This window comes from Oryctolagus cuniculus, chromosome 5 (assembly GCF_964237555.1).
Source record: "Oryctolagus cuniculus chromosome 5, mOryCun1.1, whole genome shotgun sequence".
In the NCBI taxonomy this organism is placed as follows: domain Eukaryota; kingdom Metazoa; phylum Chordata; class Mammalia; order Lagomorpha; family Leporidae; genus Oryctolagus; species Oryctolagus cuniculus.
Genome location: NC_091436.1, coordinates 107,709,027 through 107,725,624, shown reverse-complemented (window position 1 = coordinate 107,725,624; position 16,598 = coordinate 107,709,027). Strand labels below are relative to the sequence as shown.

General features: G+C 34.9%; 1 protein-coding gene across 1 annotated transcript in view; it reads right to left on the bottom strand.

The window, feature by feature from the left end:
• EYS (eyes shut homolog) overlaps positions 1-16,598 on the bottom strand; it is a 1,404,981-nt gene that overhangs the window by 1,286,805 nt on the left and 101,578 nt on the right. The window contains exon 4 of the mRNA XM_070074646.1: positions 15,878-15,999. Coding sequence (XP_069930747.1) covers positions 15,878-15,999 — 122 coding nt within the window. The remainder of the gene's footprint in view (positions 1-15,877; positions 16,000-16,598) is intronic.

The window sequence follows — 16,598 nt, the reverse complement described above, 5'->3', positions numbered from 1 at the left end:
AGATATTGCTAAGCGAAAGAAGTCAATCTGAAAAAAATACATATTGTGTGACTCTTGTATATTATATTTTAGAAAAGGTAAATAATATTGACAGTAAAAACAGAGTGTTACTTGGGTTCTACAGAAGAGGGTACATTAATAGAAGCTGGTGTATTATTAGCACAATGCAACTATTCTGAATGATACCACAATAATGAATACGTGCCATTATGCACATCTCATAACCCATTAAACAAGGCAGAGTAAAACCTAATGTGAACTTTGATCCATAGTCAATGATAGCATATCAACATTGGCTCATGAGACATAAAAAATGCCCACACTGATTTCAATATTAATAATAGGAGCAAAATTTGAGAGTGGAATGGGAGGGGGCAATATGTGAACTTACTGAGGTTTCTGCATATTTCTTATGTAATCCTAAAACTGCTTAAACACAGATTATTTTTTAAAGATATTTACACAACATGGTAGGGCTACAACTTAAACACATTGAGAAGACAAAATCTTGATTTTGAGCTGAATGTCAGTGGAAAAAAGAAACATACCTATGAAATACATAAAATTTGTTCACTTTATATTAATAAAAATTAAAAAAAATGGAAAGAATTCATACAAAACAAATAATATACTATAAGATTCTCAAAATACATAACACAAAATACATATTTTTAGGTGTAAAATGTCAATTTAACTGCAATACTTGGGAAGGCCTGCACAGGGAAAGATTCTCCAATTCAGGGAGCCCATTTCTCTAAAATAAAACATTTGCCATCAAACTCATAATGTACATGAAATGAGTAATGAGAAGCTTTCTCCTTAAAAGTCAATGCTAAATAGAGGATACATATACATATATATATATAAAACATCTTATTATATATTTACTATATATTCTATATTCATTATAACATTAACATAATTAGGAATTTTGAATAATAAAATCTTCATTAGGTATTTTAAAGAATATAGGATGCTTTGAGTACAATCTCATTGTAATGAAAGGGAGCTACTGGCTGGCACCGCGGCTCAATAGGCTAATCCTCCACCTAGCAGCACCAGCACACCAGGTTCTAGTCCCGGTTGGGGCGCCAGATTCTGTCCTGGTTGCTCTTCTCCCAGTCCAGCTCTCTGCTGTGGCCCGGGAAGGCAGTGGAGGATGGCCCAAGTGCTTGGGCCCTGCACCCCATGGGAGACCAGGAGAAGCACCTGGCTCCTGCCTTCGGATCAGTGTGGTGCACCGGCCACAGTTTGCCAGCTGCAGTGGCCATTGGAGGGTGAACCAACAGCAAAAAGGAAGACCTTTCTCTGTCTCTCTCTCTCACTGTCCACTCTGCCTGTAAAAGAAAGAAAGAAAGAAAGAAAGAAAGCAAGAAAGCGAGCTACTTATGTCTGGAGTGCAAGACGGCATGAAGTAAACCAGTATAATATCGAAATGTCCATCAATGGATGAATGAATAAAGGATATGTAATATATATGCATATATGTACATATACATACAGACTCCCATATATACAGTTCTTCATAACATGTCTTTCATGAACTTTTTGACTATGCCATGTAGTTGTTGATGTCAAAATTTTTAAAAACAGAAAAACTTGCTTTAAATTCCATTTTCATGAACTTTTTCAAGTACTTGTATGTATTTGTCTATGTCCATTCATGCACACACACACACACACACAGTGGAGACCTATCTAGCCTTGAAAAAGAAGAAAATTTCATCACATATAACGACATGCATGAACCTACAACGCATTGTGCTAAGTGAAATCAGCCATGCACAGGAAGACAAATACTGCATGGTCTCACTTACATGTGGATGCTAAAAATGTTGAACTCATAGAAGTAGAGAGTAGAATGGTGATCACCACAGACTAGGAGAGGGTGCTGGATGAGGAAAGGTAAAGTGTTAACCAAAGGGTACAAGATTTTAGTTAGAAACAAAGAATAAGATTTAGTGATATATTATAGATATAAATCACACTTAATAATAATGTATATTTCAAAAGTCCTTATGATTATATTATAAATGTTCCCATGTCAAAAAATGTTTATATATTTTTAAAGATTTTATTTATTTATTTGTAAGGTATGTGATAAAGGAGATTCTCATTTATATTCTTTCCCTGTTTTCTTCACAAATTCTTATTGTCTTTTTTTCCCACAGGCCAATAAAAGCAATTTTACTATCAAATACCATAATCCAGAATGTTACATTTTGTGCTTAACACAGTCTTAACACATGGCCCTAACAAGCAACATTGAATCTGGATCAAACAGTGAAGGATTTCTAATGAACAGGTTTTGAATCTGTCTGAATCATTTTTGTTTTATCTTGTCAGGGTATATTTTTATATTTTTCCTTAAATTTTATTTTTTCCAGGGCTTTGCATAAAGCAAATTAACATCTTCACAAATAAGTATTAAAGGACAAGCAAACAAATAAAATTCAATATAAAACAATACTTAATTTTTTAGTTTAAATTTGATTTTAATTTACAAATATTAAGGCAATAACAGTATAATTTGTACTTTTTAGTTTGGTTCTACATGAAATGAGACAATTAATATGAAATTATTTTTATCTATCTATGTTTATAATTATAAAAATAATCCTTGAATATATACTTGCACAACTTGGCTACAAAAATTTAAGTGATTTTATTAATATCCATGCTAAATCATAAAATCCTGGGCTACCATGACCACAAGAAATATTTTAGTATCTATACTTTACAAACACTGCAGGGGGTGTGGTGGACTGAATTGCTGTTTCCCAAAAGATCTTGAAGTGCTAGTCTCCAGACCTTCACAAGGTGACCTTGTGGAGATGGCACTGTGGCAGAGCATCTTAAGCTGCCACCTGCAATGCTGGGATCCCATTTGGGCACCAATTTGAGAACCTGCTGCTCCATTTTATATCCAGCTCCCTGCTAACATACCTGGGAAAAGCAGCAGAAGATGGCCCAAGTCCTTGGGCCCCTGCGCCCACATGGGAGACTGAGAAGAGCTCCTGGCCCCTGTCTTTGCACCAGCGGAGGCCATTGCAGCCCTTTGGGGAGTGAACTATCAGATTAAAGAATGATCTCTCCCTGACCCCCTCTCTCTGTATCTGTTTCAAAACAAATAAAATTGGAATAAAAAAGGTAATATTTTTGAAAACAGAACCTTTATGGTAGTAATAATTTAAAGTGTGTTATTTAAGGTGGTCCCTAACCCAACAAGAGCATTTTACAAAAAGAAAAAAATTGGACACAGAAAAAGACACTCCTAAGGAAGAATACCATGGGAACATAAGGACAGAGAACAGGGTAGTGTTATAGCAGAAGTCAAAGAATGCCAAAGATGCTCTAGCAAGGTAAGAGAGGGTATTCAGGAAACTTCTAAAGGCATCAAGAAACCATGAATTGACTCTTTTGAAAAATATCATAATGTCTGGTAAAATGGCCTCATACCTCTATCTTTCTAATCCAGTTTAAATGAAACAATGCATTCATTCATTCATTCATTCAGAATGTTCTTTACAGACACCGTGCTAGCTTTTCATTATGTTCAGACATAACACTACCACACTACTTCACATACAATGTAAGAGGCCTTCTATCAGATACTGTGATTCCTCCCATTTCCTTTTATTGTACTACTGTCACCAAAAAGCAATTTTATTTAATCAGTGAACTGTAAGGCTTATTAATAAAGTTACAATTGGTTGTAGTTTGTGTTTACCTGTCAACTAAAGTAAACTTCCAACTTCAGTAACTCTTTTTGAAGAAACTGGAACTATGTGGCATTCCAACTTTACCATTGGGTAAAGACATTTAATCTTTCAAACATTTGTTAGAACTATAGTGATGGCTACTTTCCTTTGAGAATTGAAGGATGGGTGAGGGGGAATATATATATGATTTTATATTTTTAAGTTAATATTTCATTTATATTTGAGATAGCATATTTTTAATTTATATTATACTCAAAGGCTTAATGACTTTTCTAAATAGTTTGAAAAATACAAAAGCAAAAATTTCATAATCCAGTAGGAAAATAGGCAAGGGCTAAAGATTATAATCAAATTAAAAGATGTTCAATTTCACTCATAACAAGTAAATTTTAAAATAGTCACAAGATCATTAAAGTTATACAAACATATAATTCCAAACTATTTGTTTGACAAATATTTAAAAGAAAGTTTGATGAAATACTGTATTTGTAGCAAAACTGTTACACATGAGCAAGAAAGACACAATGATGATGGTCTGAAACCAGGGATTTGGCTTCCACACTCCTTGTTCTAGCATTTGGATATACCATTTTTGTAAAGATTTATTTGAGATGCTGACTTACAGACAGAGAAAGGGAGAGACCGAGAGAAAGGTCTTGCATTCCCTGATTGACTCCCCAAACAGCCACCACAGCTGGAGCTAGGCTTGTCTGAAGCCAGGAGTCAGAAGCCTCTTCTGGGTCTCCCACCCCTGTGCAAGCGCCCAAGTGCTTGGGTAATGTCCTACTTCCCAAGCCATAAGTAGAGAACTGGATTGAAAGAGAAGCAGTAGGACACGAACTGTTGCCCATACGGGATGTTGGCACTATAAGCAGAGGCTTAAACTCTGCACCATTTTTTTTAATACTTCAATTTTTATACCAAATATCTAAGCCTTGGGTTTTTGGGGATCTCCAACTCTTATTTTTCTGATATATAACATGCGCATAAATAAAGCCTCACCAGGAGATTTGCACTGGCACAAAATTATATAAACTACAACTGTCCCAAATAGTCTCATTAATTCAGTGTGACTATCAAGTCTGTACAAAGGATAATTTGGTAAGACCCATCCAATTCTTGAATGTAGATATACTTTGACCTAGTAATTTCATTTCTAGAAATGTAATTTACAAGCACAGAAACATAAACATATATGGAGACAGGCACATATAACTAATCCTCAAAATAATAAGTTATAATTGCAAAATATTAAAATATTTCCATGTCCATTATGTTTGATCTGTGAGATAGAAATGTAAACTGTAGCAATTGCCAAAAAAGGATGAGAGATCCATAAACCCAGATATACTTTGTCCAGAGTTCTTTTAATAAAGAAAAGAGCTTTGTGGGGGGGGGGGCAATGCTGTGGCATAGCAGGTAAAGCTACCACCTGTGACACATACATCCCAAACGGGTGCCGTTTTGTGCCCCTGTTGCTCTAATCCAGCTCTCTGCTGAAGCCCTGGGAAAAGCAGCAGAAGATGGCCCATGTGTTTGTGCCCCTGTTACGTACATGGGAGACTTAGATAAAGCTTCTGGTTCCTGACTTTGGCTTGGCCTAGCCCTGGCTGTTGTGGACATTTGGGGAGTAAACCAGCAAATGACAGATCACTCACTCTCTCTGTAACTCTCACTTTCAAATACAAAAATAAATATCCAATGTAAAAGAGCTTTTATAGCTAGATGTTATACCATAGATTTGTACTGCTTCCATTAAAATTTTATTTTGTTTTTCTTTTGATATTAGCATTTAGGGATTCTATATGCAACTTAAGCAAAAAAAAAAAAAAGCAAGAAACAAAATTTCAAGTAACTCACCAGAATTTTCAGGTTTTAAGCAATATATTAAAATGCATATACATCATGATAGATTCTTATTAATTTTCAGACTTTACAGTTATCATGTCCATGAAGAAGTTTTAAACATATCCTTCTAAGACACATGAAAAATTGTAAGGTATAATGCTTTAAAATTCAAGGCATTAGTACTTTGTCAGCAAACATCAACTAGAGAAAAGAAGAAAACTTCCCCAATTGACAATGAAAAGCAAACCTTTATGTTCTCTGAAAGTCTACTTTGTAGGGTCCATAAGAAAAGCAGGCCAAGTATCAACATGAATGTCAATTACACAGGCAGCAAAGGAGCCAGATGCTGTTGGCAAAACATGCTCCAGAGTGTGGCATCTGGGTCCAATAACTGCCATACAGAGCCCCATCTGTAGCTAAAGCTGTTGACTCTGCTTTGGGGGAAGAAAAATCAGAAAGAAAGAAGGCAGTTAAATCCTAAACCGTGCCAGCAATAGCAGAAGGCAGGTTGCAGTCAGCATTCAAATTACATCCCTAGCTCAATTTACTTTTTAATGTCTTGAAACTGTGTAAACACTAAACTATGTTAACTCCAGTTGTTTACAGAAATGAGCACATGTAGGTAGTTCAATAACTCTGGACACACAAATCACCTAGAGAGATTTGATTCCAGCAAATGTCTATATTTCTATTTCTTTTCTTCTCAAGGAATAAAATCCTACGATGAAACTCAATTCTTATTCAGTCTATTAAAATTTGTTATTTTAAGCATTCATTATAGGGCATAGTATTATTTCCTTTAAATAATATGTAATTGTAAAAATATTCTTTAGATTTTTTAACAATATTTCTTTAAAATGCCTCTTCAAAAAATTAAATACTATGTAGATCTTGTTTTTTACTGTGATTCCTGAAATTTTAGCTTTGTGGATGTTTGTGGAAAAGCTACAAAAATCTCTAAGCTTTAAGTAATAATTAGCAATCTCTTTTGGGTGTTCTTCTCTTGCTATATTTTTAACTATATAAAATAGAATGAAATGATATAAATACATAAGTAAAAGCATTCATCATTTATAAGATGTTATTCTAGTCATATTCATGTATGGATTTTTGAAAACAAGATAAATATTAGGAATAACTTAAAAACAGTGATTTTTAGTGTACACAATAAATCAATTATCACAAAATATTTTATGGACAGAATTTTATGTAATATCATCATAAATTTATGAAATATTGCTGTTATTACTTATACTTTCCTTATAAGGAAACTGGAATTGTGTGAATATACCGTAAACTTTCTTACCCTAATTTACACCAATCCTTTGGCATGAAACTGTTGAATAGCAAGGTAGACATTAGCCTATGTGTTTGAGAGTGGTTTTAAAACAAAAATGGAAATTTGTGTGCCATTGAATGAGAAAATAAATGTAAAGCAAGCCTTGGAAACATACCAGCATTTGCAAATGAATAGTCTTGCCCTGTGCAATCTATACTCCCCTGCTCTACCTGCTGAGCTGTCAAAAGGTGTCCTTGTTCTCTTATATTATGTGGATTCCAGCCCACTCTGACCTGCACCAAAGGAGTTATTTGTAAGTTAAGGAGGAATTTCAGGAATCCCATACCCAGAAAGCCATATACCCAGCAATATCCCAGAAGAGGCTGGAGGAGGAGATACAGAGGGCCCATATCCATATCTATAAAAACTCCATTCAAGCAGTCTGGGCTCTCAGTTCTTTCCTGAGATGCCTTCCTGGTCCGTCAGGTGCATTCTCTTTAAGTTTTGCTACTTCATTCATCACTACTATACATCTCAATATGAATTTTTTTAAACAAAGACAAGAACCTCTGATCCAGCCAGTTCCAATAATGGAAAAAAAAAAAAAAAAGATCCAGGACACTTCACCAATACCACTTTCCTCATTTGAGTATTCTAAAATACAGTTAGGTAAATTCTCTTCTGCAATAGTAGATAAAGAATTTCTGAATAAAAATCTATTCTTCCATCAAAGAAGCAAAAACATTGGCAAGCATAATTAAAATAAGTAGTTTTAAAGGACTCTGGAAAGGAATTAAAAGGTTAAAACAATTTCAGTGTTTATATAAGGTAAGTGACTGAATTTCATCAGCATAGTTGGATTTGTAGAATCAACTCGCACTATTTCCATTTAAGTCACCCCAGTTCTACAAGGGTCTTGAACATCAATAACGCTGCACCTGCGATATCTCTGCAGCCAGCCAGTATGAGTATGGAGGCCATTCTAAAGACCGTTATCAAGGGATGCTACCATGTTACTAGTCTAGCCACACTCTGAGAAGCTCCATTAGCAAGGATCAACTTTATTTCCCTGACTCTACGCTCTGTTCAGAAAGTCCTACACCCAAAGACTGTGCTACAAACCTTCAGTGGTAATTGCTTAATATTGTAGCTGCTTGAAGTAATGATCCCAGTGAATGCTAATAGAAGCTGAATGATATACTTAAAGAGAAAAATTGTGGAATTTGACATGCAATTCAAATATACAATTAAAAAAGTTTATTTATTTATTTACTTTCATTCCCCTAAATTCCCTATGTCTTTCCCTTTAAATAAAATGAAAGTAAAATTATAAATATACTTTTTTTTTGACAGGCAGAGTTAGAAAGTGAGAGAGAGAGACAGATAGAAAGGTCTTCCTTCCGTTGGTTCACTCCCCAAATGGCTGCTGTGACCGGTGCTGCACCAATCCAAAGCCAGGAGCCAGGTGCTTCTCCTGGTCTCCCATGCGGGTGCAGGGCCCAAGCACTTGGATCATCCTCCACTGTGGGGAGCAACTGAGACTAGACTAAGTTACTGGAATTAAGACTTATTCTATGCATCTGTTCTCCCACAATATGGCGCTGAGAGAGAGACTAAACAACCTCTACACAGCTGCCTCATCAGTTTGACTGATAAGCTGCAGGAGCTGATCTTGCTCCTGATTGGAGGAGAGCAGCATGCTCGGCCTGTGGGTAGCAGAGTTGGGATTGGTGGAAGAGGACTATAAAGGAGAAGAGAAACAACATGCACCAGGAACATCTGAGGGAACACCTGAGGAACATCTGAGCAGCCCCCCGAGAGAGCCGGCCGGTGGAGTGCCGCTCCTCCGTGGAAGCGGGGGAAGCAGCGGGGGGTGCCGCCCCTCCACGGAGGTGAAGGGGCCGGCAGCCAACCCAGGATGGCGTCATTCCTCCGCGAGTGAGGGACCGGCAGCTAACCCGGGAAGAGCCGGGCAAAAAGAACAGCACAGTGTCTAGTGTTGTTCCTCCGCGAATGGGGGAGCGACACTCCACTGCCTTCTCGGGCCACAGCAGAGAGCTAGACTGGAAGAGGGGCAACCGGGACAGAATCTGGCACCCCAACTGGGACTAGAACCCGGGGTGCCAGCGCCGCAGGCGGAGGATTAGCCTAGTGAGCTGCGGCGTCAAATATAAATATACTTTTAAAATTGTGATTAGTAAAATGCCCTTTAAAAAAAAAAAGAGAACATAAGGGCCTATCTTTGAGAGTTTAATAACATGGCAGTTACATAAAAAGAAAAGAAGAAAAAAAAACAGATGAACTATTTGAGGAAATAATAGCCCCAAACTTTTCAAATTTCATATAAAAATATCTAAGCATTGAGGATCAACAAACTCCAAGTAGAATAAAGTCAAAGAGACTAAAACCTAATTCCTAGTTATACTGTCAAGAGACAGAGATTAAACTAACACTAATTTCTCATGAGAGTCCACCCGATCAGAAGATAGTAGGTGATGTAATTGAAGTGATGAAGAATATCAACCAAGAATGTTGTATCCCACAATGCCACTTTTCAAACTAAAGAGAGGGGAATGCATTTGGTGCATCAGTTAAGATGCCACTCAGGACTCCTATATCAAAGTGTGAAGTCTCAAGTTCTAGCTCTGGTCCTGATTCCAGCTTCCTGCCAAGCAGTACCCTGGAAGACAGCAGGTAGGGATTCAGATTCGGTCCTTGCCATCTACAAAGGAGACCTGGCTTGAGTTCCTGGCTCTCACCTTTAACCTGGCACAGCCTCGGCCATTGCAGGCATTTGAGGAGTGGATGGAAGCTCCATCTGTCTCCCTCTCTGTCTCTCAAATTCTTTGAGTCTCAGTCCCTCAAGTAAAAGTAAATAAAAGAAATAAATAAGATTGCTTTTAAGACATATCAATAAATATTGACTAGGTATGAAGAAATTGTCATCACCATACATTGCTGGTGGGATTATAAAATAGTACATTCACTTTGGATAGAGTTGGAAAATTCTCCTAAAAGTTAAGCATACAGTTATCACATGATTCAACAGTTTCACTCCTAATTGTACACTCAAAAGAACATCAAATATATTTCCATAAAATATTTTGTATTAAAGTTTGTAACAGCATTATTTGGTTACATGTCCATCAAATGAAGAAATAATCCACATGTCCATCAAATGAAGAATAAACTAATATGGTATGAACATGCAATGTTATGTTGTTGACTACATAAAAACAAATTACATGCTGATATTTGTTACAAAATTAACCTTGAAAACATTAAGTACAAAGAACCAGTCACAAATGACCATGCATTATATTATTAACTTACAGAACAGGAGAATCTATTAGAGACAGAAAGTGGATTTGTGGTTTCAAGGACCTATGTGAGGGATTATGGAGGGATTGCTAATGGATATGAGTTTTGTTTGGAATGATGGCCATATTTGAAAATGAAGTGGTGATACAGTTATATCTCTATGTGAATATACTAAACATTACTGAATTGTATATTTTACAAGTATAAATTATATAGTATATGAATTGTGTCTCAATGAAGTTATTTGAAAAAAGTAACCTATCAGAAATTCCTAATGAACAGTTTATCATAACATACATATGAAACATGCAAATTATGTGTATCTCAATGATGATACATGCAATGAATGCACTTATCACCTTATAAGCTACTAAATCCAATGTGAATATAACCTTCACATCAATGTTTTATCTTTGTAATATATAAAAATAATAAGAGATTCTACTTTATTTGGCCTTCTATGTTTATAACCACAAATATGCAGCAGTTTTTATTTTGAGATGAAGTATAGATAAAGAAAAATCTCAGGAATGATGACATGAACAAGAGAGTTTATGTTAATTGAATTGATATCTTCTGACACATTTAGGAATTTAAGTCATTAGGAATTCATAATTAGTGGCCCCAGGATTATCCAGAAAGAATGATTATGTCTCATGAATATTAAAATACAGTATGCAAGGGCCGGTGCTGTGGCGCGGAGGGTTAAAGCCCTGGCCTGAAGTGCTGGCATCCTATATGGGCACAGGTTCGAGACCTGGCTGCTCCACTTCCTATCCAGCTCTCTGCTGTGGCTTGGGAAAACGGTAGAAGATGGCCCAAGTCCTTGGGCTCCTGCACCCATGTGTGAGACCCAGAACTAGCTCCTGGCTCCTGGCTTCTAATCAGTGCAGCTCTGGCCATTGCGGACAATTAGGGAGTGAACCAATGGACGGAAGACCTCTCTCTCTCTCTCTCTCTCTCTCTGCCTCTCCTTCTCTCTCTGCGTAACTCTGACTTTCAAATAAATAAACAAATCTTTAAAAAAATACAGTGTTCTTTAAGCCTTATAAGTTTGTTGCCTTTTTTTTTTTTTTTTTTTTTTTTTTACTTTAAATGTTCTCTGTCAGAAATTGGCATTTAGCTGTGTGGTTAAAATGCTAATTAAATCGTCCTAATCCCACATTGTAGTACCAGGCTTGATACTGAACTTTGGCCCCTGACTCCCACTCCCTACTGATGCAGATTATGGAAGGTAGCAGTGATGAATTAAGTAACTGTGTAACTGACAAACATGTGCAGGACCTAGAATGAGTTCCTAACTATTTTTATATATATAATTTTCTTATTTTATTTTTTGATGAGTTTAGCAGCTCATTGTGGTTTGTAGATAGAATTCTTTTTTTTTTTTTTTTTTAAGATTTCTTTATTTATTTGAAAGTCAGAGTTACACAGAGAGAGGAGAGGCAGAGAGAGAGAGATAGAGAGAGATCTGATGGTTCACTCCTCAGAAAGCTGTAACAGCTGGAGCTGCGCTGATCCGAAGCCAGGAGCCAGGAGCTTTCTCCAGGTCTCCCAGGAGGGTGCAAGGGCCCAAGGACTTGAACCATCTTCCACTGCTTTTCCAGGCCATAGCAGAGAGCTAGATTGGAAGTGGAGAAGCTGGGAATATAACTGGCGCCCATATGGAATGCTGGCGCTTCACGCCAGGGCATTAACCAGCTGTGCCACAGCGCTGGCCCCGGTTTGTAGATAGAATTCCAAGAACATAATGATATTCCTTTTTCTTTCTTTCTTCCCTTCCCTCTTTCCTTCCTACTTTCTTTCCTTTTTTTTAGTTTTTGAAATAATAGATTTTAAAAATGCATTATAGTAAAAAACATGATGTCCTCCGGTGCCATCCATTTTGCCATAAATGGTAGATTTTCATTCTTTTTTATACATATACATACACAAAGGAATAATGTTCAGCTATATATATATATATATATATATATACTTTTTTTGGTGGCCATTTCAAATGGGATTTATTTCTTGATTTCTCTTTTTGTGCGTTCATCACTAGCACACAAAAAGTTTTTTGGTATGTTTACATTTTAACCTACAACTTCACTCAATTAGTTTATCAATTTTAATAGTTTTTGGTGAGTATTTAGGTTTTTCCATGTATAATATCATTTCATCTGCAACATGGTTAATTTGACTTTGCCCACTGTCATCAATGGACAGATCATCCAGATAAAAACATCAATAATGATATATCAGAGTTGAGATATACTATGGAGCAAATGAACATTTCAGGATATTTCACCCAACAGCTACAGAACACACATTCTTCTCACCAGCACATGGGACATTTTCTAGGATAGACCACATATTCGGCCAAAATCAAGTCTCAGAAAATTGAAAAAGACTGAAATCAAACCATGTATCTTCACAGACCACAAAGGAATGAAACTAGAAATCAACAATAAGAACAAAAGAAGACTCATACATACTTGGAAATTGAACAGCATGCAATTAAATGATCAATGAGTCATTTAGAAGTTAAAAAGAAAATCAAAAACTTTCTTGAAGTAAATGAAAATGGAAACACAGCATCTCAAAACTTGTAGGATACAGCAAAATCAGTAGTAAGAGGGAAGTTTACAGCATTAAATTCTTACGTTAAAAAAAAAAAAAAGAAATGTCTCAAGTTAAAGATCTATTAGTGTAGCTTGAAGATTTAAAAAACAAGAACAAATCAAACCCCAAAACATCAAGTGGAAAGAATTAATAAGGCTGAGAGCACAAATAAATGAAATTGAAATATAAAAAAAAATTTCAGAAGATCAATAGAACAAAAAGCTGGTTTTTTTTGAGAAGATAAAAAATAGATAAACCTCTAGTCAGACTAACAAAGGAAAAAAAAACAGACAAAAACACAAATAAATAAAATTAGAGATTAAAAGGAGACATTACATCTGATACCACCAAAATACAAAATATCATAGGAAAGTACTACAAAGAACTATATGGTAATAAACTGGATAACCTCAAAGAAATGAATAAATTTCTGGATTCATATAACCTACCAAAGTTAAGTCAAGAAGATGTAGACAAGCTAAACAGACTCATAACAAGCAATGAGATTGAAGCAGTAATCAAAAACTCTTTCACCAAGAAGTATGGTATTGGATGGTTTTACAACTGAATTCTACAAAACATTCAAAGATGAAGTAACTCCAATACTATTCAAGCTATTCAAAAATATTGAACAGGATGGAATTCTGCCAAACTCTTCTTTATGAGGCCAGCATTATTTGAAACCAAAACCAGACAAGGACACAACATGAAAAGAAAACTGCAGACTAATATCCTTAGTGAACGCAGATGCTAAGATTCTTAGCATAATACTAGCAAATTGAATCCAAAACCACATCAAAAAGATCATACATAACAATCTAGATTTGACCCAGAACTTTAAGCACGGTTCAACATTTTCAAATCAGTAAATGCCATAAATTACATCAAAAGAATGAAGAACAAAAACCATATGGTCATCTCAAGAGATGCAGATAAAGCATTTGCTAATATTTAACATCCTTCATGATAAAATCTTCTCACAAATTAGGAGTAGAAGGAACTTTCCTCAAAATTATAAAGGCTGTATACCACTAAGAGCCAATATCATACTAAGTAGGAAAACACTGAAAGCATTTCTCCTCAGATCTGGAATAAGACAAGGATGTCCACTTTCATCACTGTTATTCAAAAAGTACTGGAAGTTTTAGCAAGAGCAACTAGGGAGGAGAAAGAAATAAAGTATTCTTGGGTTTCAATCCTAACCCATCCTCTGTTGTTGTCAGGATTTGGGGAAGGAATCAGTACATAGGAGCTTTCTCTCTCTATCTTTTTTCTCTCTCTCTCTATTTCTCAGCTAAAATAAATTTAAAATAAATTAATAAAATTTAAAAATCATTACATCAAAAAATTTTTGATTCAAATAAAAGTAATATCATGTGAAGTAATAATTTCAGATTTGATTTCTCAATTTTTTTAGAGATAAGTAATATATTTGGGGGCAAATAAGTGCACAGACACAACTGATACATTCAAAATACAAACACACAAACCAATACACCCCCACATTTCACATATATATATATATATACAAGACTATATATATAGTTATACACAGATATATATATATATATATATATATATATATATATAAAAGACTATAGGGAAAGAGAGAACTAGTTACTGATTTGGAGATTGTCCTAGAGCTGCTCAGATACTCTAAATAAGGTTTAAACTAGACCTTGATATCCTGTTGTCATAAACATCAAAGACAATTTCACAGAATATCAGTGTCAGAAAGTCACTCCATCACAGAGATGGATCATAATATAACTAGACTACTGCATAATCACATATAAATTGAGACGAAAACATGAACATCATACAAACCAAAGGAATAATAAAACATTCACTTTTCTTAGCTAGCATGAGTTATTACTTCCACTTTAAAAAATTTACCTTTCACCTCTTCCTTGTCTTCTTTCATCCTTCTAGATAAGATTTATTATGAACCCAGTCATAGAATTCTGACCAATCCCTGGTGACTTCCAATCCAGGGTAAAGTTGTACTTAAAGTGTGAATAAAAACACGTCACAAATTCAAAACATTTCTTTTACTTTTTGAATGAGATTTCCTGTGGATCTATATTGTATGTGTCATCCTCATTGACGTGAGTTATATATTCAATTTGTTCAACCATAGGTCTGTGTCTGAATAATAGTTGTCTGAGGGCTATTGCTAGCATTAATGATCCACACAGATGATTATACAAATTATTTTTAAGAATTAAAGAGTTAAATGGTAAAATATCTATATACACACATTATATATATAAAATGAACAACACACATACATAAATTATATATATGTAATCAGTATATATCCTAGCATATTACATATTATATAATTATTTAAGGAAGATAAAAGTTTTGTCTGTTTAGTTTTCTATCCAAAAAAATCTGTAAAAATCTGAACATAAATGTATTCAATTCACATGTTTCTATAAGATGAAAAGAATTCCAGTCACTGTACAGTTGATTTTGCAACTACATGAGATATAATATATACCCAATAATTCAAGGACTAAGAACTATTTATCAATATATTAAGCTATTAAGCTTTTGAAAAATAGCAGTAGCTACTAGGGTTTTCTGTTCAGTGGTTGTTCCGACTTCTCATCTAAGAACTAATTAACACAATTGAATTAGGGAGTATATGAATAATGGATGTTGTAAAATGCATCAGTAATTACACTAAAATAATCAAAACTCAAAATAATCACCAAGTAATAAATGGAAAGTTTTAATTCATTAAACCAACCCTTTTCTAGTCATACTTGATATTGCCCAGTACACAGGAATGTTCTAAAACAACACCAGGATGACAAAAGCATGCCTTGAGGAGTCAATGCATTTGTAATATGCACATCTGGAAATGGTAGGCTCACGTTACAATTTGTTTCTTCCTTTGTTGAGTTGACATCTGGACTTTGGTATTTGCAAATTTCAAATGAATGTGACACTCTCTTTTCAGGAAATTGATTTTCATCTCTGGGTGGTTATTTTAATTAAATGCATATAAAGTGAAAATAATGTCTGGATGAATCCCAAGAACACTGAGCAATCTCAATAAATTCCTAAAGAACACTAAAAATATATTACTCACCGATAGCTTTTGTAAAGGTCAGTACAGGTGGAATTGTTCTCACAAGGATTCATTTTACACTCATTGGACTCTTGTTCACAAAAATGTCCTTCCCAACCAGACTGGCACACACACCGGTAGCTCTAAAGGATGATGAAAATGATACAACTTTTAGCTTCTCACTATTAAGCTTATAATCCAGATGTTATTCATGAACATTTAGATCTCCGTCAAGTTGTGCACTTTTCCATTGTTTATAGAATACTCAAAATTTATTTTACCATATTGAAAAAAAGTGTGAACCATATTGTTTCATATCTAATATGACAAAGCTTTATAATTTGTCAACAAAATCTACTGAAGACCTCAAAAATGTATTTATCATGCAGGGGACAATCCTACCCACTATATCACAATGCCAGTATGGCATAATGTTTTTCTAAGTACACAACTGACCAATGAAAATATTATTTGAAATACTTGAAATAAATTTTTGATTTCCCACTATTGAGTAAATAACCACAAACATGTCAAAATATTGTGGGACAATAATTTCTACTTGAAAAAATTTTGGAAGAATAGCATTCATACCAAAGGTTAGACTTTGGGCTCTTATACTTACAGCATCTATTTTTAACATCATGAAGAATACTAAAGTATTAATTTGTCAATATTTTTTCTTTTCAGTATAGTAACTGTTATTCACATTTGTCTAGAGAAAGTTATAATGTTGTTAGCAACC